A 26,982-nucleotide genomic window follows, 5' to 3' on the forward strand; every position below is an offset into this window, starting at 1 on the left:
ACTATGTCGTTTTTTTAAGAAAAAAGCCTTACTATACTATGTCGTTTTTTAAGAAAAAAGCCTTACTATACTATGTCGTTTTTTAAAGAAAAAAGCCTTACTATATGTCGTTTTTAAGAATAAAGCCTTACTATACATGGTCTTTTTATTTCAAAATGAGCCTTACTATACATGGTCGTTTTTTAAGAAAAAAGCTTTACTATACTATGTCGTTTTTTAATTTTAAAAAAGCCTTACTATACTATGTCGTTTTTAAAGAAAAAAGCCTTACTATATGTCGTTTTTTAAGAATAAAGCCTTACTATACATTGTCTTTTTATTTTAAAATGAGCCTTACTATACATGGTTGTTTTTTAAGAAAAAAGCCTTACTATACTATGTCATTTTTTAAGAAAAAAGCCTTACTATACATGGTTGTTTTTTAAGAATAAAGCCTTACTAAACATGGTCTTTTTAAGAAAAAAGCCTTACTATACTATGTCGTTTTTTTAAGAAAAAAGCCTTACTATACTATGTCGTTTTTTAAGAAAAAAGCCTTACCATACTATGTCGTTTTTTAAAGAAAAAAGCCTTACTATATGTCGTTTTTAAGAATAAAGCCTTACTATACATGGTCTTTTTATTTCAAAATGAGCCTTACTATACATGGTCATTTTTTAAGAAAAAAGCCTTACTATACATGGTTGTTTTTTAAGAATAAAGCCTTACTATACATGGTCATTTTTTTACGAAAAAAGCCTTACTATACATGGTCATTTTTTTACGAAAAAAGCCTTACTATACTATGTCGTTTTTTTAAGAAAAAAGCCTTACTATACTATGTCATTTTTTAAGAAAAAAGCCTTACTATACATGGTTGTTTTTTAAGAATAAAGCCTTACTAAACATGGTCTTTTTAAGAAAAAAGCCTTACTATACTATGTCGTTTTTTTAAGAAAAAAGCCTTACTATACTATGTCGTTTTTTAAGAAAAAAGCCTTACTATACTATGTCGTTTTTTAAAGAAAAAAGCCTTACTATATGTCGTTTTTAAGAATAAAGCCTTACTATACATGGTCTTTTTATTTCAAAATGAGCCTTACTATACATGGTCGTTTTTTAAGAAAAAAGCTTTACTATACTATGTCGTTTTTTAATTTTAAAAAAGCCTTACTATACTATGTCGTTTTTAAAGAAAAAAGCCTTACTATATGTCGTTTTTTAAGAATAAAGCCTTACTATACATTGTCTTTTTATTTTAAAATGAGCCTTACTATACATGGTTGTTTTTTAAGAAAAAAGCCTTACTATACTATGTCATTTTTTAAGAAAAAAGCCTTACTATACATGGTTGTTTTTTAAGAATAAAGCCTTACTAAACATGGTCTTTTTAAGAAAAAAGCCTTACTATACTATGTCGTTTTTTTAAGAAAAAAGCCTTACTATACTATGTCGTTTTTTAAGAAAAAAGCCTTACCATACTATGTCGTTTTTTAAAGAAAAAAGCCTTACTATATGTCGTTTTTAAGAATAAAGCCTTACTATACATGGTCTTTTTATTTCAAAATGAGCCTTACTATACATGGTCATTTTTTAAGAAAAAAGCCTTACTATACATGGTTGTTTTTTAAGAATAAAGCCTTACTATACATGGTCATTTTTTTACGAAAAAAGCCTTACTATACATGGTCATTTTTTTACGAAAAAAGCCTTACTATACTATGTCGTTTTTTTAAGAAAAAAGCCTTACTATACTATGTCATTTTTTAAGAAAAAAGCCTTACTATACATGGTTGTTTTTTAAGAATAAAGCCTTACTAAACATGGTCTTTTTAAGAAAAAAGCCTTACTATACTATGTCGTTTTTTTAAGAAAAAAGCCTTACTATACTATGTCGTTTTTTAAGAAAAAAGCCTTACTATACTATGTCGTTTTTTAAAGAAAAAAGCCTTACTATATGTCGTTTTTAAGAATAAAGCCTTACTATACATGGTCTTTTTATTTCAAAATGAGCCTTACTATACATGGTCATTTTTTAAGAAAAAAGCCTTACTATACATGGTTGTTTTTTAAGAATAAAGCCTTACTATACATGGTCATTTTTTTACGAAAAAAGCCTTACTATACATGGTCATTTTTTTACGAAAAAAGCCTTACTATACTATGTCGTTTTTTTAAGAAAAAAGCCTTACTATACTATGTCATTTTTTAAGAAAAAAGCCTTACTATACATGGTTGTTTTTTAAGAATAAAGCCTTACTAAACATGGTCTTTTTAAGAAAAAAGCCTTACTATACTATGTCGTTTTTTAAGAAAAAAGCCTTACTATACTATGTCGTTTTTTAAGAAAAAAGCCTTACTATACTATGTCGTTTTTTAAAGAAAAAAGCCTTACTATATGTCGTTTTTAAGAATAAAGCCTTACTATACATGGTCTTTTTATTTCAAAATGAGCCTTACTATACATGGTCATTTTTTAAGAAAAAAGCCTTACTATACATGGTTGTTTTTTAAGAATAAAGCCTTACTATACATGGTCATTTTTTTACGAAAAAAGCCTTACTATACATGGTCATTTTTTTACGAAAAAAGCCTTACTATACTATGTCGTTTTTTTAAGAAAAAAGCCTTACTATACTATGTCATTTTTTAAGAAAAAAGCCTTACTATACATGGTTGTTTTTTAAGAATAAAGCCTTACTAAACATGGTCTTTTTAAGAAAAAAGCCTTACTATACTATGTCGTTTTTTAAGAAAAAAGCCTTACTATACTATGTCGTTTTTTAAGAAAAAAGCCTTACTATACTATGTCGTTTTTTAAAGAAAAAAGCCTTACTATATGTCGTTTTTAAGAATAAAGCCTTACTATACATGGTCTTTTTATTTCAAAATGAGCCTTACTATACATGGTCGTTTTTTAAGAAAAAAGCTTTACTATACTATGTCGTTTTTTAATTTTAAAAAAGCCTTACTATACTATGTCGTTTTTAAAGAAAAAAGCCTTACTATATGTCGTTTTTTAAGAATAAAGCCTTACTATACATTGTCTTTTTATTTTAAAATGAGCCTTACTATACATGGTTGTTTTTTAAGAAAAAAGCCTTACTATACTATGTCATTTTTTAAGAAAAAAGCCTTACTATACATGGTTGTTTTTTAAGAATAAAGCCTTACTAAACATGGTCTTTTTAAGAAAAAAGCCTTACTATACTATGTCGTTTTTTTAAGAAAAAAGCCTTACTATACTATGTCGTTTTTTAAGAAAAAAGCCTTACTATACTATGTCGTTTTTTAAAGAAAAAAGCCTTACTATATGTCGTTTTTAAGAATAAAGCCTTACTATATGTCGTTTTTTAAGAATAAAGCCTTACTATACATTGTCTTTTTATTTTAAAATGAGCCTTACTATACATGGTTGTTTTTTAAGAAAAAAGCCTTACTATACTATGTCATTTTTTAAGAAAAAAGCCTTACTATACATGGTTGTTTTTTAAGAATAAAGCCTTACTAAACATGGTCTTTTTAAGAAATAAGCCTTACTATACTATGTCGTTTTTTTAAGAAAAAAGCCTTACTATACTATGTCGTTTTTTAAGAAAAAAGCCTTACTATACTATGTCGTTTTTTAAAGAAAAAAGCCTTACTATATGTCGTTTTTAAGAATAAAGCCTTACTATACATGGTCTTTTTATTTCAAAATGAGCCTTACTATACATGGTCATTTTTTAAGAAAAAAGCCTTACTATACATGGTTGTTTTTTAAGAATAAAGCCTTACTATACATGGTCATTTTTTTACGAAAAAAGCCTTACTATACATGGTCATTTTTGTACGAAAAAAGCCTTACTATACTATGTCGTTTTTTTAAGAAAAAAGCCTTACTATACTATGTCATTTTTTAAGAAAAAAGCCTTACTATACATGGTTGTTTTTTAAGAATAAAGCCTTACTAAACATGGTCTTTTTAAGAAAAAAGCCTTACTATACTATGTCGTTTTTTTAAGAAAAAAGCCTTACTATACTATGTCGTTTTTTAAGAAAAAAGCCTTACTATACTATGTCGTTTTTTAAAGAAAAAAGCCTTACTATATGTCGTTTTTAAGAATAAAGCCTTACTATACATGGTCTTTTTATTTCAAAATGAGCCTTACTATACATGGTCATTTTTTAAGAAAAAAGCCTTACTATACATGGTTGTTTTTTAAGAATAAAGCCTTACTATACATGGTCATTTTTTTACGAAAAAAGCCTTACTATACATGGTCATTTTTGTACGAAAAAAGCCTTACTATACTATGTCGTTTTTTTAAGAAAAAAGCCTTACTATACTATGTCATTTTTTAAGAAAAAAGCCTTACTATACATGGTTGTTTTTTAAGAATAAAGCCTTACTAAACATGGTCTTTTTAAGAAAAAAGCCTTACTATACTATGTCGTTTTTTTAAGAAAAAAGCCTTACTATACTATGTCGTTTTTTAAGAAAAAAGCCTTACTATACTATGTCGTTTTTTAAAGAAAAAAGCCTTACTATATGTCGTTTTTAAGAATAAAGCCTTACTATACATGGTCTTTTTATTTCAAAATGAGCCTTACTATACATGGTCATTTTTTAAGAAAAAAGCCTTACTATACATGGTTGTTTTTTAAGAATAAAGCCTTACTATACATGGTCATTTTTTTACGAAAAAAGCCTTACTATACATGGTCATTTTTTTACGAAAAAAGCCTTACTATACTATGTCGTTTTTTTAAGAAAAAAGCCTTACTATACTATGTCATTTTTTAAGAAAAAAGCCTTACTATACATGGTTGTTTTTTAAGAATAAAGCCTTACTAAACATGGTCTTTTTAAGAAAAAAGCCTTACTATACTATGTCGTTTTTTTAAGAAAAAAGCCTTACTATACTATGTCGTTTTTTAAGAAAAAAGCCTTACTATATGTCGTTTTTAAGAATAAAGCCTTACTATACATGGTCTTTTTATTTCAAAATGAGCCTTACTATACATGGTCGTTTTTTAAGAAAAAAGCTTTACTATACTATGTCGTTTTTTAATTTTAAAAAAGCCTTACTATACTATGTCGTTTTTAAAGAAAAAAGCCTTACTATATGTCGTTTTTTAAGAATAAAGCCTTACTATACATTGTCTTTTTATTTTAAAATGAGCCTTACTATACATGGTTGTTTTTTAAGAAAAAAGCCTTACTATACTATGTCATTTTTTAAGAAAAAAGCCTTACTATACATGGTTGTTTTTTAAGAATAAAGCCTTACTAAACATGGTCTTTTTAAGAAAAAAGCCTTACTATACTATGTCGTTTTTTTAAGAAAAAAGCCTTACTATACTATGTCGTTTTTTAAAGAAAAAAGCCTTACTATATGTCGTTTTTAAGAATAAAGCCTTACTATACATGGTCTTTTTATTTCAAAATGAGCCTTACTATACATGGTCATTTTTTAAGAAAAAAGCCTTACTATACATGGTTGTTTTTTAAGAATAAAGCCTTACTATACATGGTCATTTTTTTACGAAAAAAGCCTTACTATACATGGTCATTTTTTTACGAAAAAAGCCTTACTATACTATGTCGTTTTTTTAAGAAAAAAGCCTTACTATACTATGTCATTTTTTAAGAAAAAAGCCTTACTATACATGGTTGTTTTTTAAGAATAAAGCCTTACTAAACATGGTCTTTTTAAGAAAAAAGCCTTACTATACTATGTCGTTTTTTTAAGAAAAAAGCCTTACTATACTATGTCGTTTTTTAAGAAAAAAGCCTTACTATACTATGTCGTTTTTTAAAGAAAAAAGCCTTACTATATGTCGTTTTTAAGAATAAAGCCTTACTATACATGGTCTTTTTATTTCAAAATGAGCCTTACTATACATGGTCGTTTTTTAAGAAAAAAGCTTTACTATACTATGTCGTTTTTTAATTTTAAAAAAGCCTTACTATACTATGTCGTTTTTAAAGAAAAAAGCCTTACTATATGTCGTTTTTTAAGAATAAAGCCTTACTATACATTGTCTTTTTATTTTAAAATGAGCCTTACTATACATGGTTGTTTTTTAAGAAAAAAGCCTTACTATACTGTCATTTTTTAAGAAAAAAGCCTTACTATACATGGTTGTTTTTTAAGAATAAAGCCTTACTAAACATGGTCTTTTTAAGAAAAAAGCCTTACTATACTATGTCGTTTTTTTAAGAAAAAAGCCTTACTATACTATGTCGTTTTTTAAGAAAAAAGCCTTACCATACTATGTCGTTTTTTAAAGAAAAAAGCCTTACTATATGTCGTTTTTAAGAATAAAGCCTTACTATACATGGTCTTTTTATTTCAAAATGAGCCTTACTATACATGGTCATTTTTTAAGAAAAAAGCCTTACTATACATGGTTGTTTTTTAAGAATAAAGCCTTACTATACATGGTCATTTTTTTACGAAAAAAGCCTTACTATACATGGTCATTTTTTTACGAAAAAAGCCTTACTATACTATGTCGTTTTTTTAAGAAAAAAGCCTTACTATACTATGTCATTTTTTAAGAAAAAAGCCTTACTATACATGGTTGTTTTTTAAGAATAAAGCCTTACTAAACATGGTCTTTTTAAGAAAAAAGCCTTACTATACTATGTCGTTTTTTTAAGAAAAAAGCCTTACTATACTATGTCGTTTTTTAAGAAAAAAGCCTTACTATACTATGTCGTTTTTTAAAGAAAAAAGCCTTACTATATGTCGTTTTTAAGAATAAAGCCTTACTATACATGGTCTTTTTATTTCAAAATGAGCCTTACTATACATGGTCATTTTTTAAGAAAAAAGCCTTACTATACATGGTTGTTTTTTAAGAATAAAGCCTTACTATACATGGTCATTTTTTTACGAAAAAAGCCTTACTATACATGGTCATTTTTTTACGAAAAAAGCCTTACTATACTATGTCGTTTTTTTAAGAAAAAAGCCTTACTATACTATGTCATTTTTTAAGAAAAAAGCCTTACTATACATGGTTGTTTTTTAAGAATAAAGCCTTACTAAACATGGTCTTTTTAAGAAAAAAGCCTTACTATACTATGTCGTTTTTTTAAGAAAAAAGCCTTACTATACTATGTCGTTTTTTAAGAAAAAAGCCTTACTATACTATGTCGTTTTTTAAAGAAAAAAGCCTTACTATATGTCGTTTTTAAGAATAAAGCCTTACTATACATGGTCTTTTTATTTCAAAATGAGCCTTACTATACATGGTCGTTTTTTAAGAAAAAAGCTTTACTATACTATGTCGTTTTTTAATTTTAAAAAAGCCTTACTATACTATGTCGTTTTTAAAGAAAAAAGCCTTACTATATGTCGTTTTTTAAGAATAAAGCCTTACTATACATTGTCTTTTTATTTTAAAATGAGCCTTACTATACATGGTTGTTTTTTAAGAAAAAAGCCTTACTATACTATGTCATTTTTTAAGAAAAAAGCCTTACTATACATGGTTGTTTTTTAAGAATAAAGCCTTACTAAACATGGTCTTTTTAAGAAAAAAGCCTTACTATACTATGTCGTTTTTTTAAGAAAAAAGCCTTACTATACTATGTCGTTTTTTAAGAAAAAAGCCTTACTATACTATGTCGTTTTTTAAAGAAAAAAGCCTTACTATATGTCGTTTTTAAGAATAAAGCCTTACTATACATGGTCTTTTTATTTCAAAATGAGCCTTACTATACATGGTCGTTTTTTAAGAAAAAAGCTTTACTATACTATGTCGTTTTTTAATTTTAAAAAAGCCTTACTATACTATGTCGTTTTTAAAGAAAAAAGCCTTACTATATGTCGTTTTTTAAGAATAAAGCCTTACTATACATTGTCTTTTTATTTTAAAATGAGCCTTACTATACATGGTTGTTTTTTAAGAAAAAAGCCTTACTATACTATGTCATTTTTTAAGAAAAAAGCCTTACTATACATGGTTGTTTTTTAAGAATAAAGCCTTACTAAACATGGTCTTTTTAAGAAAAAAGCCTTACTATACTATGTCGTTTTTTTAAGAAAAAAGCCTTACTATACTATGTCGTTTTTTAAGAAAAAAGCCTTACTATACTATGTCGTTTTTTTAAAGAAAAAAGCCTTACTATATGTCGTTTTTAAGAATAAAGCCTTACTATATGTCGTTTTTTAAGAATAAAGCCTTACTATACATTGTCTTTTTATTTTAAAATGAGCCTTACTATACATGGTTGTTTTTTAAGAAAAAAGCCTTACTATACTATGTCATTTTTTAAGAAAAAAGCCTTACTATACATGGTTGTTTTTTAAGAATAAAGCCTTACTAAACATGGTCTTTTTAAGAAATAAGCCTTACTATACTATGTCGTTTTTTTAAGAAAAAAGCCTTACTATACTATGTCGTTTTTTAAGAAAAAAGCCTTACTATACTATGTCGTTTTTTAAAGAAAAAAGCCTTACTATATGTCGTTTTTAAGAATAAAGCCTTACTATACATGGTCTTTTTATTTCAAAATGAGCCTTACTATACATGGTCATTTTTTAAGAAAAAAGCCTTACTATACATGGTTGTTTTTTAAGAATAAAGCCTTACTATACATGGTCATTTTTTTACGAAAAAAGCCTTACTATACATGGTCATTTTTGTACGAAAAAAGCCTTACTATACTATGTCGTTTTTTTAAGAAAAAAGCCTTACTATACTATGTCATTTTTTAAGAAAAAAGCCTTACTATACATGGTTGTTTTTTAAGAATAAAGCCTTACTAAACATGGTCTTTTTAAGAAAAAAGCCTTACTATACTATGTCGTTTTTTTAAGAAAAAAGCCTTACTATACTATGTCGTTTTTTAAGAAAAAAGCCTTACTATACTATGTCGTTTTTTAAAGAAAAAAGCCTTACTATATGTCGTTTTTAAGAATAAAGCCTTACTATACATGGTCTTTTTATTTCAAAATGAGCCTTACTATACATGGTCATTTTTTAAGAAAAAAGCCTTACTATACATGGTTGTTTTTTAAGAATAAAGCCTTACTATACATGGTCATTTTTTTACGAAAAAAGCCTTACTATACATGGTCATTTTTTTACGAAAAAAGCCTTACTATACTATGTCGTTTTTTTAAGAAAAAAGCCTTACTATACTATGTCATTTTTTAAGAAAAAAGCCTTACTATACATGGTTGTTTTTTAAGAATAAAGCCTTACTAAACATGGTCTTTTTAAGAAAAAAGCCTTACTATACTATGTCGTTTTTTTAAGAAAAAAGCCTTACTATACTATGTCGTTTTTTAAGAAAAAAGCCTTACTATATGTCGTTTTTAAGAATAAAGCCTTACTATACATGGTCTTTTTATTTCAAAATGAGCCTTACTATACATGGTCGTTTTTTAAGAAAAAAGCTTTACTATACTATGTCGTTTTTTAATTTTAAAAAAGCCTTACTATACTATGTCGTTTTTAAAGAAAAAAGCCTTACTATATGTCGTTTTTTAAGAATAAAGCCTTACTATACATTGTCTTTTTATTTTAAAATGAGCCTTACTATACATGGTTGTTTTTTAAGAAAAAAGCCTTACTATACTATGTCATTTTTTAAGAAAAAAGCCTTACTATACATGGTTGTTTTTTAAGAATAAAGCCTTACTAAACATGGTCTTTTTAAGAAAAAAGCCTTACTATACTATGTCGTTTTTTTAAGAAAAAAGCCTTACTATACTATGTCGTTTTTTAAGAAAAAAGCCTTACTATACTATGTCGTTTTTTAAAGAAAAAAGCCTTACTATATGTCGTTTTTAAGAATAAAGCCTTACTATACATGGTCTTTTTATTTCAAAATGAGCCTTACTATACATGGTCGTTTTTTAAGAAAAAAGCTTTACTATACTATGTCGTTTTTTAATTTTAAAAAAGCCTTACTATACTATGTCGTTTTTAAAGAAAAAAGCCTTACTATATGTCGTTTTTTAAGAATAAAGCCTTACTATACATTGTCTTTTTATTTTAAAATGAGCCTTACTATACATGGTTGTTTTTTAAGAAAAAAGCCTTACTATACTATGTCATTTTTTAAGAAAAAAGCCTTACTATACATGGTTGTTTTTTAAGAATAAAGCCTTACTAAACATGGTCTTTTTAAGAAAAAAGCCTTACTATACTATGTCGTTTTTTTAAGAAAAAAGCCTTACTATACTATGTCGTTTTTTAAGAAAAAAGCCTTACTATACTATGTCGTTTTTTTAAAGAAAAAAGCCTTACTATATGTCGTTTTTAAGAATAAAGCCTTACTATATGTCGTTTTTTAAGAATAAAGCCTTACTATACATTGTCTTTTTATTTTAAAATGAGCCTTACTATACATGGTTGTTTTTTAAGAAAAAAGCCTTACTATACTATGTCATTTTTTAAGAAAAAAGCCTTACTATACATGGTTGTTTTTTAAGAATAAAGCCTTACTAAACATGGTCTTTTTAAGAAATAAGCCTTACTATACTATGTCGTTTTTTTAAGAAAAAAGCCTTACTATACTATGTCGTTTTTTAAGAAAAAAGCCTTACTATACTATGTCGTTTTTTAAAGAAAAAAGCCTTACTATATGTCGTTTTTAAGAATAAAGCCTTACTATACATGGTCTTTTTATTTCAAAATGAGCCTTACTATACATGGTCATTTTTTAAGAAAAAAGCCTTACTATACATGGTTGTTTTTTAAGAATAAAGCCTTACTATACATGGTCATTTTTTTACGAAAAAAGCCTTACTATACATGGTCATTTTTGTACGAAAAAAGCCTTACTATACTATGTCGTTTTTTTAAGAAAAAAGCCTTACTATACTATGTCATTTTTTAAGAAAAAAGCCTTACTATACATGGTTGTTTTTTAAGAATAAAGCCTTACTAAACATGGTCTTTTTAAGAAAAAAGCCTTACTATACTATGTCGTTTTTTTAAGAAAAAAGCCTTACTATACTATGTCGTTTTTTAAGAAAAAAGCCTTACTATACTATGTCGTTTTTTAAAGAAAAAAGCCTTACTATATGTCGTTTTTAAGAATAAAGCCTTACTATACATGGTCTTTTTATTTCAAAATGAGCCTTACTATACATGGTCATTTTTTAAGAAAAAAGCCTTACTATACATGGTTGTTTTTTAAGAATAAAGCCTTACTATACATGGTCATTTTTTTACGAAAAAAGCCTTACTATACATGGTCATTTTTTTACGAAAAAAGCCTTACTATACTATGTCGTTTTTTTAAGAAAAAAGCCTTACTATACTATGTCATTTTTTAAGAAAAAAGCCTTACTATACATGGTTGTTTTTTAAGAATAAAGCCTTACTAAACATGGTCTTTTTAAGAAAAAAGCCTTACTATACTATGTCGTTTTTTTAAGAAAAAAGCCTTACTATACTATGTCGTTTTTTAAGAAAAAAGCCTTACTATATGTCGTTTTTAAGAATAAAGCCTTACTATACATGGTCTTTTTATTTCAAAATGAGCCTTACTATACATGGTCGTTTTTTAAGAAAAAAGCTTTACTATACTATGTCGTTTTTTAATTTTAAAAAAGCCTTACTATACTATGTCGTTTTTAAAGAAAAAAGCCTTACTATATGTCGTTTTTTAAGAATAAAGCCTTACTATACATTGTCTTTTTATTTTAAAATGAGCCTTACTATACATGGTTGTTTTTTAAGAAAAAAGCCTTACTATACTATGTCGTTTTTTAATTTTAAAAAGCCTTACTATACTATGTCATTTTTAAAGAAAAAAAGCCTTACTATGTCGTTTTTTAAGAATAATGCCTTACTATACATGGTCTTTTTATTTTAAAATGAGCCTTACTTGACATGGTCATTTTTTAAGAAAAAGCCTTACTATACTATGTCGTTTTTTAAGAAAAAGCCTTACTATACTATGTCGTTTTTTAAGAAAAAAGCCTTACTATACTATGTCGTTCTCTAAGAAAAAAGCCTTACTATACTATGTCGTTTTTTAAGAAAAAAACCTTTATCAAAAGGCTTTTTTCTTAAAAAACAACCATGTATAGTAAGGCTCATTTTAAAATAAAACGACCACGTATACGACTCAGCCTACATGAACATCATGACTCGAACTGAAAATGTGGTCACCTTCAAGATGGAGCCAGGTCAGCATCAAGCGACCATCACTCTGCTTCACATTTCATTTAGATTTAACTTTGTTAAATCCTATGTCATTTCAACGAAAAAAAAGCCTTACTACACTGTCGTTTTTTAAGAAAAAAGCCTTCCTATACTATGACGTTTTTTAAGAAAAAGCCTTACTGTACTATGTCGTTTTTTAAGAATAAAGTCTTACTATACATGGTCTTTTTATTTTAAAATGAGCCTTACTATACATGGTCGTTTTTTAAGAAAAAAGCATTCCTATACTATGTCGTTTTTTACAAAAAAAACCTTACTATACTATGTCGTTTTTTACAAAAAAAGCCTTACTATACTATGTCGTTTTTTACGAAAAAAGCCTTACCATACATGGTCATTTTCTTAAGGCAAAAAAGCCTTACTCTACATGGTCGTTTATTTGAAGGCAAAAAAAAGCCTTTTTATACATGGTCGTTTTTTAGGGCAAAAAAGCCTTACTATTCATGGTCGTTTATTTGAAGGCAAAAAAAGCCTAATTATACATGGTTGTTTTTAGGGCAAAAAAGCCTTACTATACATGGTCGTTTTATATGTGCATTTTACCTTTCTGATCTTGATTGCTGCTGCTGCTGCTGCTGTTGTTGTTGGTGCTGTTGTTGCCGCTGCCGCTACGTGCATCTTGGCCGGACCTGTGCTGCAGCGCCTCGTAAAAGGCTCGCCCAAGTCCGTTCAGCAGGATGCGATCTTTCAGGCAACTCTTTTTGTCCCCGCCGTCGCCCTTCTTCTTCTTGGCCCCGGTGGCGGCGGGCACGTCGACGGGCTTCCTCTTCTTCTCCGGCTTGACGGGCACGTATTCTCCTTTGGCCGTGTCGAACGCCACGTCGGCGTCGGCCAACCGCTCTTCCCAGCCCAGGCATTTCTCGCCCGCTTCCGCCAGTCTCCCCCTGGTGGCCAACTGCCACGCCTGGTAGCTGCACAGCGGATCCAGTTCCGGGATCCTTCGGCCCAGCTCCGTCCGGGCCTCTTTCGGCGTCGTCCGCGTCAGGCGGAGGCCTTCCAAAAAGCGCTCCTGGGTCGGCGGCGAGGCCCGCGAGTCTGGCGCCGCCTTCGGGCCGGGCTTGTGGAAGCGCTCGTGCGCACGCAGGTTTTCGCAGTCGTCGAAGAAGTGGCCGCAGTTGCCGCAGAGCTCGTAGAGGCACTCGTCGTTGGCCAGGGCGGCCGGGTCCTGCGGCACGCCGTTCACGGTGGGGGGCGGCCGCTCGCCCTCGCCGCCCCGCAACTGTGCTTTGGCCCGGTGGATGCGCATGTGGCTCTGGAGGAACCAGGCCTGGCGGAAGCGCCGGCCGCAGATGCGGCAGCCGTGGTCCTGCACGTTGCGGAGACGCCTCACCTGCGACTCGAGCGGTCCCGCATCAGCCTCCGGATCCTTGGCTTTTTTCTTGGCGGCTTTCTTTTGGACCGTTTCCGGCACATCGGGGGTCTCCCCTTCTTTGGGCCGCTCGTCGAGGCTCAGTAGGCCCAGCTTGTGGCTTCGGACGTGCGCCTTCAGAGTTCCTTTCTGCGCCGTCCTGTGGTCGCAGTAGGGGCACTTGTACGGTTTTTCGCGGGTGTGCCGCCGCATGTGCTGGGACAGCGAGCTGAGGAGGGGGAAAGTGCGGCCGCACACGCCGCACGTGTGGCCCGAAGCGGGGTCTTCCTCCATCTCGCCGTCTCCTTCCCGGCTCACTTTGGTCTCCATGGACGACGTGGTTATTGGGAGGAGAGGACTCCGGTGACGTGGTTGATTTCAGAGAGTTGGTAGGTTGACGGCAAAAGAGTAGAAAAATGTGGAACGCATCACTGCTTTGGGGTCATCCGGCCATTCGGAAATCCTTGGCAGACTCTTGACTCGGGCAAACCTGGAAAATAAGACGAGAGGATTTGTTCATCAGTGAATTTGGAAGAACTGAATGTTTGCGGTGCTAGCACAAACGCTTGACCACAAAAGTCAACACAACTGACCAAAAACTGTTGATTCTTCACAGAAGAAGAAAACAGAATCACACATTGCAAATTTCAAACATTGGAGTGTTTTTCCCCACAAATCCCAAGAAGAAAGATTTACTCCTTCTTCTTTGGATTTGCCTATTTCTCTTCTACAACAGTCTTTGCGTACAATATTATCATTTTTACACCATCTCTCCTTAGATGTTCTCTATTGTTCCCCATGATAAAACAACGCTAGATTCCACTGAAATTGATGTACACAATCAATGTATAATCCGATACATTTCGACAGCTCTTTCTACCTACAATCACTTCCCAAATCCTGCCACTTCTTTGTCGTATTTCTACTCGGTTTCACTAAGGACACGTCACATAACCGGTTTGCGCAAAAGCCGCCTCCTGACAATCCATTTAGGACAATTTGCAATTACAGGCGACTCTGGTATAACCTTTGTCCCTCACCAGTGAAGAGGCGCCTGTCTGCATGTATTAGAGCGCCGGCCTCTGTCCAAATTGAGTGTGTGAGGCCAAGCATGAAGAGACGTATTCATTCCCGGGCCAATGAGGATAGGCCCTCGGGGTCAGCACACTCTAATTCACGATCAATAATCCATTATGACCCAACGTTGCTGTGCACGCACACACACACACATTTGCTAAGTGCTGACATGACAGTCTTGTTTGTTGGCATGTTGGACATCGCCGCTCCGTGTCTACCTTTCATAGTAAGTGGGAAAACGAGGGTCTGTGAGCTTTAAGTAGCTCCGAGACACGTGCTCGCCTAGACAATGGCGCCCGTTTCTAAAGCGGGCCGGTCACGTGACGGCGCCAGACGCACACGGACACTTTTTGTTTCTGCTCGAGAACGGATACGCCGCAAAAACGTTGGCCATACAGGCGCTGGAAAAAGTAAAACCTGCCATTGTGTCGCCCGCACCAAAACTGTCACATCGCCTCACGTCTGGGCCCCCGCCGCCCGGGTCGGGGAGGGAGGGGGGGGTCGAGAGGGTCATTGTTCGAGTGGGGCCGGCGTGTCGACGCCAAAGACGACAGGCGACCCCGGCCGGCCTCGGGTTCCTACTTGAGTGAGACCAAGGTGATTTGTTGTTTTTAGTTTGGGACCCGAGCTCTTCCGTGTACTTTTGGCGTCGCTCGCATCTGTCCCGGAACGCGGCTGGCGTCGGAAGGGGCTCGTTCGGGACGTGGCAGGTGTTCTTCTCTAGGCAGACGCCGTCAGATTAGCGTACGGGTAATGTGGCACGCTGTCCTGCGCCAGGGGGGCGGGGAGGATGCGCAGGGAGGACTGGAGGGTGGCAATTAGGGGGTTAAGGTACAATGGGGATGAAGTCAACAGATGGGAATAAACAGGCCATCAGTGTGCGGCGGTGGTGGTGGTGGTGGTGGTGGGGGGGGGGGGGGGGGGACATTGGGGGGGACTTCGTCGCCGCAGCATTAAGAAGCCTTTGTTGAAGCAATCTACAAAGAGGAAAACTCCTCAATATGACTTAAATGTCGCGGCACCTCGCCAGACCAAAGGATTAACTGCGTTGTTTAGTTGGAAGTGGGCGTATTCAACTATTTTTTTGTTTTGTTTTGTTGTGGTGGTTTCCAAATAGTCCTTTTTGTCAAAACAAGTGTTCCATTGTCAGAGAGGAAAATCACAGTTAGTTAAGGCTAGTCGTTATTGATGACCTTTTTAGCTTTAGCTATGTTGAATGAGTATTGTTGTTTCTGTATTTTTTGCCTTTTTTAATCTACCATTATTTTAACTTGGTTTTTTTTATGTAATATGGACACTCTTTCTAGATTTGTTCCCAATATCTTTGATTTTTTCTTACATTGATTGTAGTAAGGGTTGTAAAGTAGGTTGTAATGTTTGGTATTTTTTAATCTTGCTTTTCCATCAATCGTTTTCTAATGTTGTCTATTTAATATAATATAACAATGTCTATTTTTTTGGAATATGTTTATGCAGAATTTCTTATTTTGTCAAATAAATGCTTATTTGTAACTATTTTTTTGCCTAATTTTAAGCCAAATACATATTTTTAATCATTTCTCTTATTTTCAAGTAATGCATGAGTGTGCTTTTTGCTAGACCTAGTTTCCCAAATATCACTATTTTTTTTTCCCAAATGGGATATTAATAAACCTTTCGGATTCGAACGGAAAATTCTTTAGCATCAGCAGTGCATGATAATATAAGCCTCTTTTTTTCTGCCCCTCTCGTACGTTTGTGTCCTTTTCACCTCGTGCTGGCCGTGCCTTTGGAGGTGCGTAAAGTAATGTTGCTTCGGGGTGGGGGGTGGGGCTTGCTTTTTGAGTTCCACTCGTATCTTTTAGAATCCCTCGCGCCCCTTTTCTCTCCCTTTTCTTTGGCAGATGAATAGGCATGTCCAGTCAGCTGTCCTCGCATTGATTCATCCTGACGTCCCACAACTAGCTCAGCACAAACTCCCTATGGTTAGGCCGCCGTGCGCTCTCATGTGTGTGAGAGAGCGAGGGAGCTCTTGCATGAGAGAGGAGAGAAAAAAAAGAAGGAAGAAAAAAAAAAATAAAAAAAAAAGCCAGCCACTGCCGGCCGGTGTGCGTGTCGCACCAAAAGTCCGGGTGCGATTTCCTGCCAAGGACTAGAAATAGCATCATCGGCGAGTTTGCTTTTTGCCAAACGGGTCTTTTTCCGAAGGCCTACTTTCTTGCGTCCAGGTAAAACGGGGCGGATGCTTTAACGCGTCGAGCCCTTTTGAAGATGAGGTCATTGAAATATTGTGAAAGAGCGGTGGCGGCGAGATTGTGCCAAGCTACCGCTGACCGGACCGCTAGCACGTGACCGTCCTTATGCTTGTGTTCAGAGCCCCACTCGCTAAGCCGCACCTCACATCGACTGTTTTCCCACCAATAATCCTGTCTGTTTCCATCAGGCGGCATCAAACAAATCTAATACAACACATGCGTGCCTCACAAATGTTGGGTAAATAAAAAGCCGCTTCCATCTTCATCTCTTAACAATCCGTCAAATTCACAGTTGGCCACAATAACAGAAAACGTCTTTTTGCAGCCAGTTGTTACATTTCAAGCCTATGTCAAGCCATAGTCACCTATAAAGGGTCAAAGGTTAAATACCTAACAATAACTGTATTGCTCATTGTCCCTAAAAATGGTAAACGACCAGCATCGCTCTAAACTATATTGAATAAAAAATGTTTGAGTAAATTTGACCAAGATTTGTGGCTCAATGTTTATAATCTTTAGTTTAAAAAAGGCAACTCTAGAGGGAAAAAAATGGGGGAAAGACCCAGATTCCCTTTATCCCAAAGAATGGAACCTATAAATTGAATTTATAGAAACATTTTTCTACAAAAACTCAACACAAATTGCTCCTCAAACCACATAGCTCAATTGGATATATAATACAGTACTTTGGTATCGCTAGGTCATTGGCTACCACCATTATTGTGCATTTTACAATTAAGCGGACCCACAAATGAGTCCTTAGTTGGTTCCTCGAACGATTTAGCAACAATGAAGCTGGTGTGGGCAAACAGCTTCATCTACCTAAAAGATTAGACAGCCGCCGGCTTCACAGTCAAATAACTTGCGCACATTTTCCCCCGCCCCCTTCCTCGCCGCCTCCTCCAACCAACCAACACAGTGTGCAGTTAGTTACACAACATACACAGGGATTATTACTCTTCACGGCACCGGCCGAGCTCGCGCCTTTTATCATCAAATCAAAAGGAGCGAGACTAAAAGTGAATCGCGTCAAACGCCGGGCAAAATGTTGGCCGTGAAACCTGAAATTTTAGATCCCAATATCGGTCGGTGTTTTAATGTAACTTTTGCCTTTGTGGGCCCTCGCTCTTATTTGGGAGTGGATTGGCTGTTGTGGGAGACACTGGCGTATAATCTGCGGGCATTAGCTTGCTCTCTAAAAAAAGCACTCTCAACAGGGATTAGATTATCGCAGCAAGGTCAGCGGCTACTCGCCACCACCGTTTCTCTCGCCGGGGCTCTTTCGGTATTTTTCGCCGTGAACGTTTCAACTCGGCCACGTCGGCAAAAATATTTTTGTTGACTTTTCGACCTTTTATCATGAGCCGACGTGGACAGCGACAGTCGTCCGTTCCATCTAAAACGGGAGGGCTGGCGTGACCTCTCCGTTGAAATGGATTGGACGTCCATCGCCGTCCATTTGAGCCTAACAGCTGTTTTGTGATGAACGCAACACATGCTGTGTTCTTTGATGAAGTGACAATGGCAACATACGTACGCGAGATCAAGGTTACGATTGTGGCGACGTAAGGCGATACGAGCGCGGCCATTTTGCCTTGCGGCAAAGCAGAAGAATGACAGCTGGCAGCAGGGTTTGGATTAGGTTTCCCCGTCGAGGCTACTGCATCTTTTACACCGCCCCGCTGCCGGGGAATAGAATGGCGCTATAGTAACCCGACTCCCCGGCGTACCCATCCAATCTCGTCTCGGCCCTCGACGGGGTTAAGCAAAAAAGACGACGACTTGAGTCACCGCCGCCACTTTCCATCTGGATGTTTTGCAGGGTTTCATGAATAAACTTTGGAACCAAATTGAGATGCAAAGGCATTTTTGTATTGATTTTTACAGTCGATGCGAGCCCGGTGTTGGCACTATTTGGTAATGCAGTACAACTTTGACGTTTAAACTTTAAAAACAGAAGAAAAATATATGTCAGTAATAGGTTTTGTTTGGTCATGTGATATGATTCTGACCTTTGAACTGTACTTTTTGGTGATTTATTTCTAAATTTAAGGAAATCAATGAAAAGACTAACCAAAATACGCACACGCGCAAATAGAAACAGAAATCACAAATGTCATTTTAGGGAAGTACTCAATAGACACCATCCGAGGCAGCTAAATAATTAAATGATGCTCACTGATTTAATAATATGTTAACAAATATAAATATTTATTTATTTTATTTTTATTTTTTAACAGAAAGCCTGACAGGTTCTACATTTGTGTCCTTGATGGCAGCATTTTGTCAGTCGACCATTAATAATAATAAGTGCTAGCTAGTTTTTAACTCTGGAAAAAGTCTTCTAGCATTCATATTGATCTATACACAATACAATAACTGTAGTTTTAAAGTGTTATTACTTTCTTTCATGTCCATAGGGGACACCTGACTTCCCATGCTATCCTTTAAGGCACTAAGAATTTCTACAAACGAGGCTGCCCGTGAAGGCAACATGTTTTAATCACCTTCTTCCTTCACGATGGAAACAAAGTGAAGCAATGCTACAACGTGTCCGCTTTATTAAGGGGGAAAGGCCATCTTTATCTTCCTGTCTGCTCAGTCTGTACCCATCCCCCTCACCCCCATGCCCTGACCAGACCCCAACCCCCTGACCCAATCTCCGTGATTAAATCATTTTTCTTTAGCCCAAATTTGTTCCCTACTCACCCTTCTCCCACCATCCCAACCCTGCCTCCCCCTCTCCCCCTCTCCCCCTCTCTCTCTCTCGTCTGGTAGATGGCGCGCACCCTCCTCTATTGATCGTCATGCTGAGGAGATTACCCTAATAGCTGGGATTACCTCCCCACATGTTGGGTTGGCCACATACAGAGGGGCGGGTGGGCAGGGGGGGAAAGCAGGGATGAGTATGGAAAAATGAAGAAACAAGTGGAATTTTGTTTAAGATAATTACGATAAGGAAAACGATGAGCACATCTGCTTTACAGTAAATTACAAGTTGGGGGGGTTCAAATCTGGGTTTCTGTGTACTCTGGTATGCTCCCACGTTCAGAAATATGCACAGTGGGCTAAATGAAGTGTATAAATTGTCAATTCAAATGGTTATTTTTCTATATATGCTCTGTTTAAAAATCTGAATAAGATTCTGGACACCTGTTATGCTCTATTGGAGTAAATAAACAGGTAGTAGCAGAAATTTGCATTAAATGTTGAATGTCTGATTTTTTTTAGTTCTTTCAACTGTATTGCCATCCATAATAGCAGCATGAAAGAAGTGTGTCAATTCAAAGACAGACTACACAGACACGACCCAGTAGCTGTTGTTAGTAAAAGAAATGCATTTCACCTATGAGTGATTGGAACTGAACAAATGATTGAATGATGAAAATAGATTAGACGTCTAAAGGGAGAAGAGGGTTAAACTATAAAAAGTCAAGCGACATGTAGGATTTTACTTTTTGTTCAAATCCTACTTTCAGTCGCCATTAATGGTAATATAGAGGTCAAAGATGGAGATGCTTTCCAACATTTCTTCAAAACATCGTTGACAGTCACTGCCATTGACGGCGATAAAGGTCCAATCAATGAGTTAGTCAAGCATCATACATTAAACATAATGCCTCCAGTGGTGTTTGGTGTTCAGAGACATTGAACGCACCACCTCTATTGCAAAAGATAACTACCACATGCCAATCAATTCGCAGTGTACACATACAAAACAATCTGATGGCTATGTTCTTTTCAAAATACACTTCAAATGGGAACTATGTACCTAATAATGACAGATTTTGATGCTCCCCCGTTCTGATCGCTAATCCCTATTTAAAAGCCCCCACGCAATCCTTTGCAAACAACAAGCGAGACATACGTCGTTGCTTGGCCCCCAAAAAGTATTTTTCCCCAACGCCTTTGACTCTGATAGCTTTCTTAATGTTTACAAGAGCGATAAGAAAGGGGGAAGGGGGTATGGAGACAAGGAATTCCCGTTTTGCCACCGCCGATCGGCCACAATGGCAGCCTTGTTTGGGCCAACTTTGTTGACAAGATGAAGATGGAAGAGGCGAGAAAGCGACGTCTTGTCCCGGGACAACGGAAAGAAAAAGTGACAAGTAGATCACGTCTTACCTCGAACGTTGAGGAATCCCATCCTGATTCGTTCACAACGGCGATATAGTTGGCGGATTTAACTTTGTCGCGAAGCAGCGTCGTCGTCGTCGTCGTCGGCGGCGGCGTTGTCCCAATCACGGTCGGTCCGATGCACCTGAGCCGGCCGGCCGGCAGCGATCCCTCGAGGTCAATGGCGGTGCTGCTGGAAGCCGGTGCGGACGGCGGGTGCCGTCTCGTTCCTGGAGGCGAGTGACGCAAGAGATAACGTTATTAACGTAAATAACAGAAGAGCATCTCCGCCTGGTGGCCGTGTGCGTGCATGCGTGCCTGCGTGCGTGCGTGCGATCGTGCATGCGATCGTGCGTGCACGAGCGCCACCCCCAACAAGTAGACGGCGCCGGGATGCTTCTAGTCCTGACAATCAAGTGGACGCTTACTTCGAGGTAGTTTTAGACGGGGCCCGGTCATCAAAGGCCAACGGTACAAACTCATTACGGACTTTTTATTTAAAGAGACAGTGCAACTGTATTTTAGAATTACGTGCCGTCCCTAAAGGTTTCACGATAGATTTAATACGACAGTCTCAATCCTGCAGATGGCGTTGTCATTTAAAAAAATAAACATAACAAAAACACATGTTTGCAAAAAAAACATTGGTGATACATAATAGAAAACTGATTGGGTGTGTTGATAAAATTAACTTTGGGATGATAGTTAATCCTGCAAGATGAACACATTGCTGAAGCTTTTAAAGAGACAGAACACATTTGAATTTGAAATATGTGACGTCACGTCAAGTGACCGCCCTAAAAAATTACTGTCATTTAACATTGCATATAGGGAAGTCATAATATGTAATAACTTTAGTGTCAAATTTGTATATTTGAGCAATATTGTATTTTTTAAATTGAATTATGATTTTACTATACTCTTTTTTTCAAAACAACTGTAGTGGTATTATTCATATTTTTATCACTACATTCAACTGTTCATTCAAAACAAAAACAAACGTCATTGTTTATGAGGTACTTAGCATATATAATGCAGTTTAATATTCCAAACGACTGTAAAAACGTGCTTACTTCCTATATTAAAGAATATTCTTTCCAATAACTAAATATAAATATATTGCACATCAAGTTTTAGCAAAGCACAATAATACAGTACTAATCCAAACAATTCTAGCCTCTAGGGAGCAGTATTGCTCTGTTGTTGATTTATGATTTATAATTATTTTGTTTCCTTAGTGAATCCATATTTAATTTTTTAAAAATCTAAAAAATAAAATAACAGTAACAGAGTTGTGAGACAAACTAAGGTCGGTTCAGGGGTGCAAAAAATGCAATATTTTGGCCTTTTTTCTTCTGAGAAAGTGTGTGTTTACAAAACATACCCAATTTTTGGTTGGTGATGGCTCTTTGCAGGGTGCACTTGAAGTAAATGGCTTTGTTGTTTTTGTTTTGACAAGGTGCCGCTCATCAATCCAGCCTCCACGGCGGCGTCATCTTCTTCCGCCCATTGCCGCCTAATCTCATTTGGTCACTCACCGCTGATGTTGTTTCCACTATCAACCATTGGTAATGACTCACTGCGGTCGCCATGGCGAACTAACCCTGCTGGAGAATAAATAGAAAAGAATAAACACAGATTTCCCTTCAATTTTTGCTCCCTAAATTCCCCATTTATTTTCAATAGACACTGAATAAATTCACTCTAAATTCAAATGTCTTTAGCCCTATAAGACCAAAACATATCATAATTGATACATGAATTTTAGGCAATGTGATCATTTTTTCCCTGATGAAAACTGATGCATCATATAAACATTATGCAAATTCATGACAAATTATATTTGACGTTTTGTAGTGTTTTTTTGTGTCAAGAGAGCATTAAAGGCTCATTCAAGTTTTAATTTATGATCAATTATGTTTTAGTTTGGGTTTTACAAGGTTAAAATGCTAGTTATCGATACATTTTGGGGCCCCAAACCAGAGTTTGCAACACCAAATGGAAGTAATGTAATAATAATAATAATCTGAATGTTTTATAAATCGATGTGTATCAGGTTTTCCCATCTTATTAAAATGTAAGGCAAATGCGCCTGTATTTAAAATTGCATTTCTATTATAAGTGCGTGCAGTGGGGGTGTCATACCAAGTTATTTCCAGTGAGGAAGAGGATGGGGTGGAGCGTCAATGCAATGATAATGACATTGTTGTCGCCCATCTTTTCCAAGATAAGTTGCACGGTTTCCATGTTGTGTCCTGCAAGAGAACACTTCTTGAGGAAAAGGGGGAAAACACCAAAGTATTAGGTAAGTTTCTCTTTCAAAGTAAAATATAGTAAGTCTTTGAGCTAAATTAAGAGTGTTAACAAAGAGGATTGGATGACAAATGCTTCATTTTTGGAGACATGGGAAAACATTTTTTTTTCCATTTAACAATGTCTATATTGTTGTGGTTCTGTATTATGACGGGAATGTTTTTTTATCTTCAGATAAAATATGAGAAGAGTTATGACAGCCATAGAATAGGAAATAGTATTATTGTAAAAATAGTACATTTTGGGCAAATTTAGTAAATACTTTCCTGTTCTGTTTTGTCCAAGTGTTGTTAATCATTTAATTTGCTACATGATGGTGCTAAATACTTTTATAACATATATAGCACTATAACATGAGTAAATTAAAGCGTGTATAATTTTATTAGGGAAGGATTTTCAACAGTAAAATACAGCTTTGCTTTACTTTTATCCAAAAACTAACATGTTGCATTGCTGCCATCTACTAGTGACCGAGTGTCAGCAAAATGGCTTTATTTTTTTCAACTATAAATTCACAGTAGACTAGCATAAGCCTGTCGCCATCCATGCTGAACTACGTAATTGACTAATAAACTTGAACATTCGTATTCTAAATTACTTTCTTTTTTTTTTCTACAAAGCTTTCGGGGGTGCTAATTACTCTCGGATTTTTAATACACACAGCGAGTGAAGCTAAGCCATAAAATATGATCACGACGTGACCATTTCAAGTCTCGTCTTGCGGTTGTCAATTAACTGTCAGCATGAGAGAAATTGTCTCGCCGAGATGAAATCAGATTAGCAAACTCTGCGGCTGACACTTGAGTGTAATTTGTTTATCTGACAAGCCTAATCCATTTATTTGCTCATCAATCGCCAGTGCCCATTCCGCAATAACCATTTCCTCTTCCCTCCCGCGCAGCGACCGACGGGCGTCATCTCGCGGGCGGCCGCTCGCTAAACGTGGAAGATGTCCGGTAGCGACCACGAGAGGACGGAGCTTTTCCGAAACTTCCTGAATCTCTGCAGCGCCGACATGTCGTGCAACTACTCCCACTTGCTGGCGCATAACTCCAGCTCGTACGCGGGGGGCCTGGGACTGGCGGGGGACGGCTCGCCGTGGCTGCGGATCCTCATCTCGGTGGTCTACTTTGCGGTGGCCACGGCCGGAGTGGTGGGCAACCTCCTGGTGTTGTTCCTGCTCTACTCCACGCGCACCATCGTCACGGGCACTATCAACTTCTTCGTCTTCAACCTGGCTCTGGCCCACCTCTTATTTTCCTTGGCGTTGCCCTTCTGGGCCATGGACATGGCGCTGGACTACAGCTGGCCCTTCGGCGTGACGGCGTGCAAAGCCGTGTCGCTCCTCACCGGCCTCAACGTGTTCGCCAGCTGCTTCTTCCTGACCGCCATGAGCCTAACGCGCTACTGCTTCGTAGCCGCCGCGCTCAAGCCCAAGGAGTCACCCTGCGGCCGTCCCTGCGCCTCCCCGGCGGTCACGGCCCTCATCTGGGCGGCGGCCCTGGTGGCCGCCGCGCCGCGGGCCGTTTTCGCCGACATCCGCCACGTGGGAAGCGGCAACGACACGGCCTGCCTGCTGAGGTTCCCGGACGGAACCGCCTGGTTGGGGATCAACCAGCTGTTGCGAGTGGTCCTGGGTTTCCTGCTCCCCTACGCCATCATCATCCTGTCATACCTGCTCCTACTGCGCTTTCTCTGCCGCCACAAACTGAAGGGCGGCAACAGCCGTCGCAAGGCCGACGTTTCCAAATCGGTAGCGGTGGTGGTTCTGTCCTTTTGCGCCTGCTGGTTCCCGTATAACATTCTCACACTGTGGAGCGTCATGATCCACCTGGATATCGTGGACATCAGTCCCTCTTTCTACGGGGCGCAGACCTATTTCTTCCCGCTGGCTAACTGCCTGGCCTTCACTAGTAGCTGCTTCAACCCGGTCATCTACTGCCTGGTCCGCAAGGAGTACCGGGCGGCTCTGCGCAACATCTTTGTCAAGATGAGCTTGGCCATGGTGCCCAAGATCCACTACGCCGCCAAGACCAACGAAGGCTCGGAGCAAGTGGGCCAGCGGGCCATCGCGTTGAGCGACATGCCGAGCCAGACTAGCCAATCGGACTCCAGGCGGTACGCGGCCCTCTCCACAATTCCAACAATGGTCTCCAATTTGTAAAATTACTTTTTAGCTAAAGGTGAATCATCAAATTTCACGTTTAAACCAGACACATATAAAAAAAAAGTCACTGCATCAGAACAGAATAAGAGTTTATCAAGCGGAACCGCCAAGGTCGACTACTATTTTGGATCACTTTCACAAGGACGGTCGTCTCTATACTATATTTGGAATCCAATCAAAATAGAGCGCTCTAGGTTAGAAACGAGATTCAGCCCAATGGCATCTCTGGTCAGGTATTATCTTACAATGCAGAAGAATCCACCTTCAAATCAGAAGCAACAATAATTATCTAAAAGGAGGACCTCCACAGTCATTTAAGTCCTGAAAGCTTTCACCTACTATATAACTGTAAAAAAAAGATGTACATACATATGCGAGCTAAAAAAATGGGATTTTTGCATGCTGGCACACTTAGGATGTAGTTCCTTTATGCTATCTTGCTAAGAACCAACTAAATCAGGGTTTCCAAAATCGAAAATATATCAAGAAATACAGTGTACAGTATATATGCTCATTTTTGGGCTATTTGAAAAAACCTGCATTGAACTGTAAGAGTGCACAAATTGTTTCAATTAAGCTATTTTTTAGGGTTTTGAGTTGTTGGCCCTGCAAATAACTAATAAAAATATAAATTTAAGTCTCTTCAGTCTTTTTGTGTTTATCTATGCATTTTACAACATACACATGAATCATAGATTTGTTTTTTTAAACTAATTTTTTGCTGCAATGTGTGCTTCCAACACATGATGATGCTGTTTTTCTGGAACTATTTTAATAAAACAAAAAAAAAGTTGAACTTACGTTTTGTCGCCACTTGATGACAATTTACTACATTTTTAAGTAGTAGATTGTAGTCGTAAAAGCATCATCTACAATGAAAAATAGTAACAACAAGTGTAAATAATCAATGGTCAAAGAAACAAGTCATAAATTACACAATCAGTTGCTTATAATAACAATAATGTTGTCAATAATAACAATTATGTAAACACTACATAAAAATGAAAAAAAAAACTATACTCACCCTTTGATGACGATTAGATTTCCAACCAATATTGACACCTTTGAATGTATTACTTTATTTAAATCACTCAAACCTTTAAATACATTCCTTTTAAGTTTCAAACAAATCATATCAATCCACGTACACCGATTATCATAATTACAAGTGCAATCATACCTACAATAAGTACCGTTATTAACTTTTGGGGGAGAAAAAAAAATATCATACATCAAACATCCACCATACAATATCAGAGGGGGGGATATGGCTTTTTTGTCAATGGGGGGCATGGCTTATTTTAAAGCAAATGTCAAATAAATTAATAAACACTTTACATCCAGGAGGCCCGAGAAAATAAAAATAAATAGAGAATCTGTAGCACAGTAAGTCAATAGTGCAGAATAATTAGCTGCCAAGAAATAAATACTCTATACATCCATTTTTTTAGATACATAAATATGTCATACTTGGTTATTATTTAAAATATACAGAATATTTCATGTTCTTTATGAGGTGGCAGCCAGATGGCTCATAAATATATGATGTCATGTTCCAGACCGTT

At 36.2% G+C, this 26,982-nt stretch overlaps 2 protein-coding genes across 4 annotated transcripts in view; one reads left to right on the forward strand and one right to left on the reverse strand.

The window, feature by feature from the left end:
* The window catches only part of LOC144067055 (zinc finger protein 516-like), a 34,920-nt gene extending 8,686 nt beyond the window's left edge, over window positions 1-26,234 (reverse strand). For 2 of the 3 annotated variants that reach the window (XM_077590533.1, XM_077590534.1), the window contains exons 1-2: window positions 20,947-21,353; window positions 12,706-14,000 (exon numbers count right to left, since the gene is read on the reverse strand). In XM_077590533.1, coding sequence (XP_077446659.1) covers window positions 12,706-13,840 — 1,135 coding nt within the window. In that variant the 5' untranslated portion in view covers window positions 13,841-14,000; window positions 20,947-21,353. Of the gene's footprint in view, window positions 1-12,705; window positions 14,001-20,946; window positions 21,354-22,321; window positions 22,545-23,082; window positions 23,206-26,218 lie in introns of those variants that run through there. The other variant, XM_077590532.1, reaches the window with a different exon arrangement.
* LOC144067056 (relaxin-3 receptor 1-like) lies at window positions 20,669-26,018 on the forward strand. The gene is made up of 4 exons (XM_077590535.1): window positions 20,669-21,408; window positions 22,397-22,505; window positions 23,165-23,242; window positions 24,152-26,018. The coding sequence occupies exon 4, from the start codon at window positions 24,200-24,202 to the stop codon at window positions 25,412-25,414; it is 1,215 nt and encodes a 404-aa protein (XP_077446661.1). The 5' UTR covers window positions 20,669-21,408; window positions 22,397-22,505; window positions 23,165-23,242; window positions 24,152-24,199; the 3' UTR covers window positions 25,415-26,018.
* Window positions 26,235-26,982: the final 748 nt, after the last annotated feature.

The sequence above is a fragment of the Stigmatopora argus genome, chromosome 21 (assembly GCF_051989625.1).
Source record: "Stigmatopora argus isolate UIUO_Sarg chromosome 21, RoL_Sarg_1.0, whole genome shotgun sequence".
Lineage (NCBI taxonomy): Eukaryota > Metazoa > Chordata > Actinopteri > Syngnathiformes > Syngnathidae > Stigmatopora > Stigmatopora argus.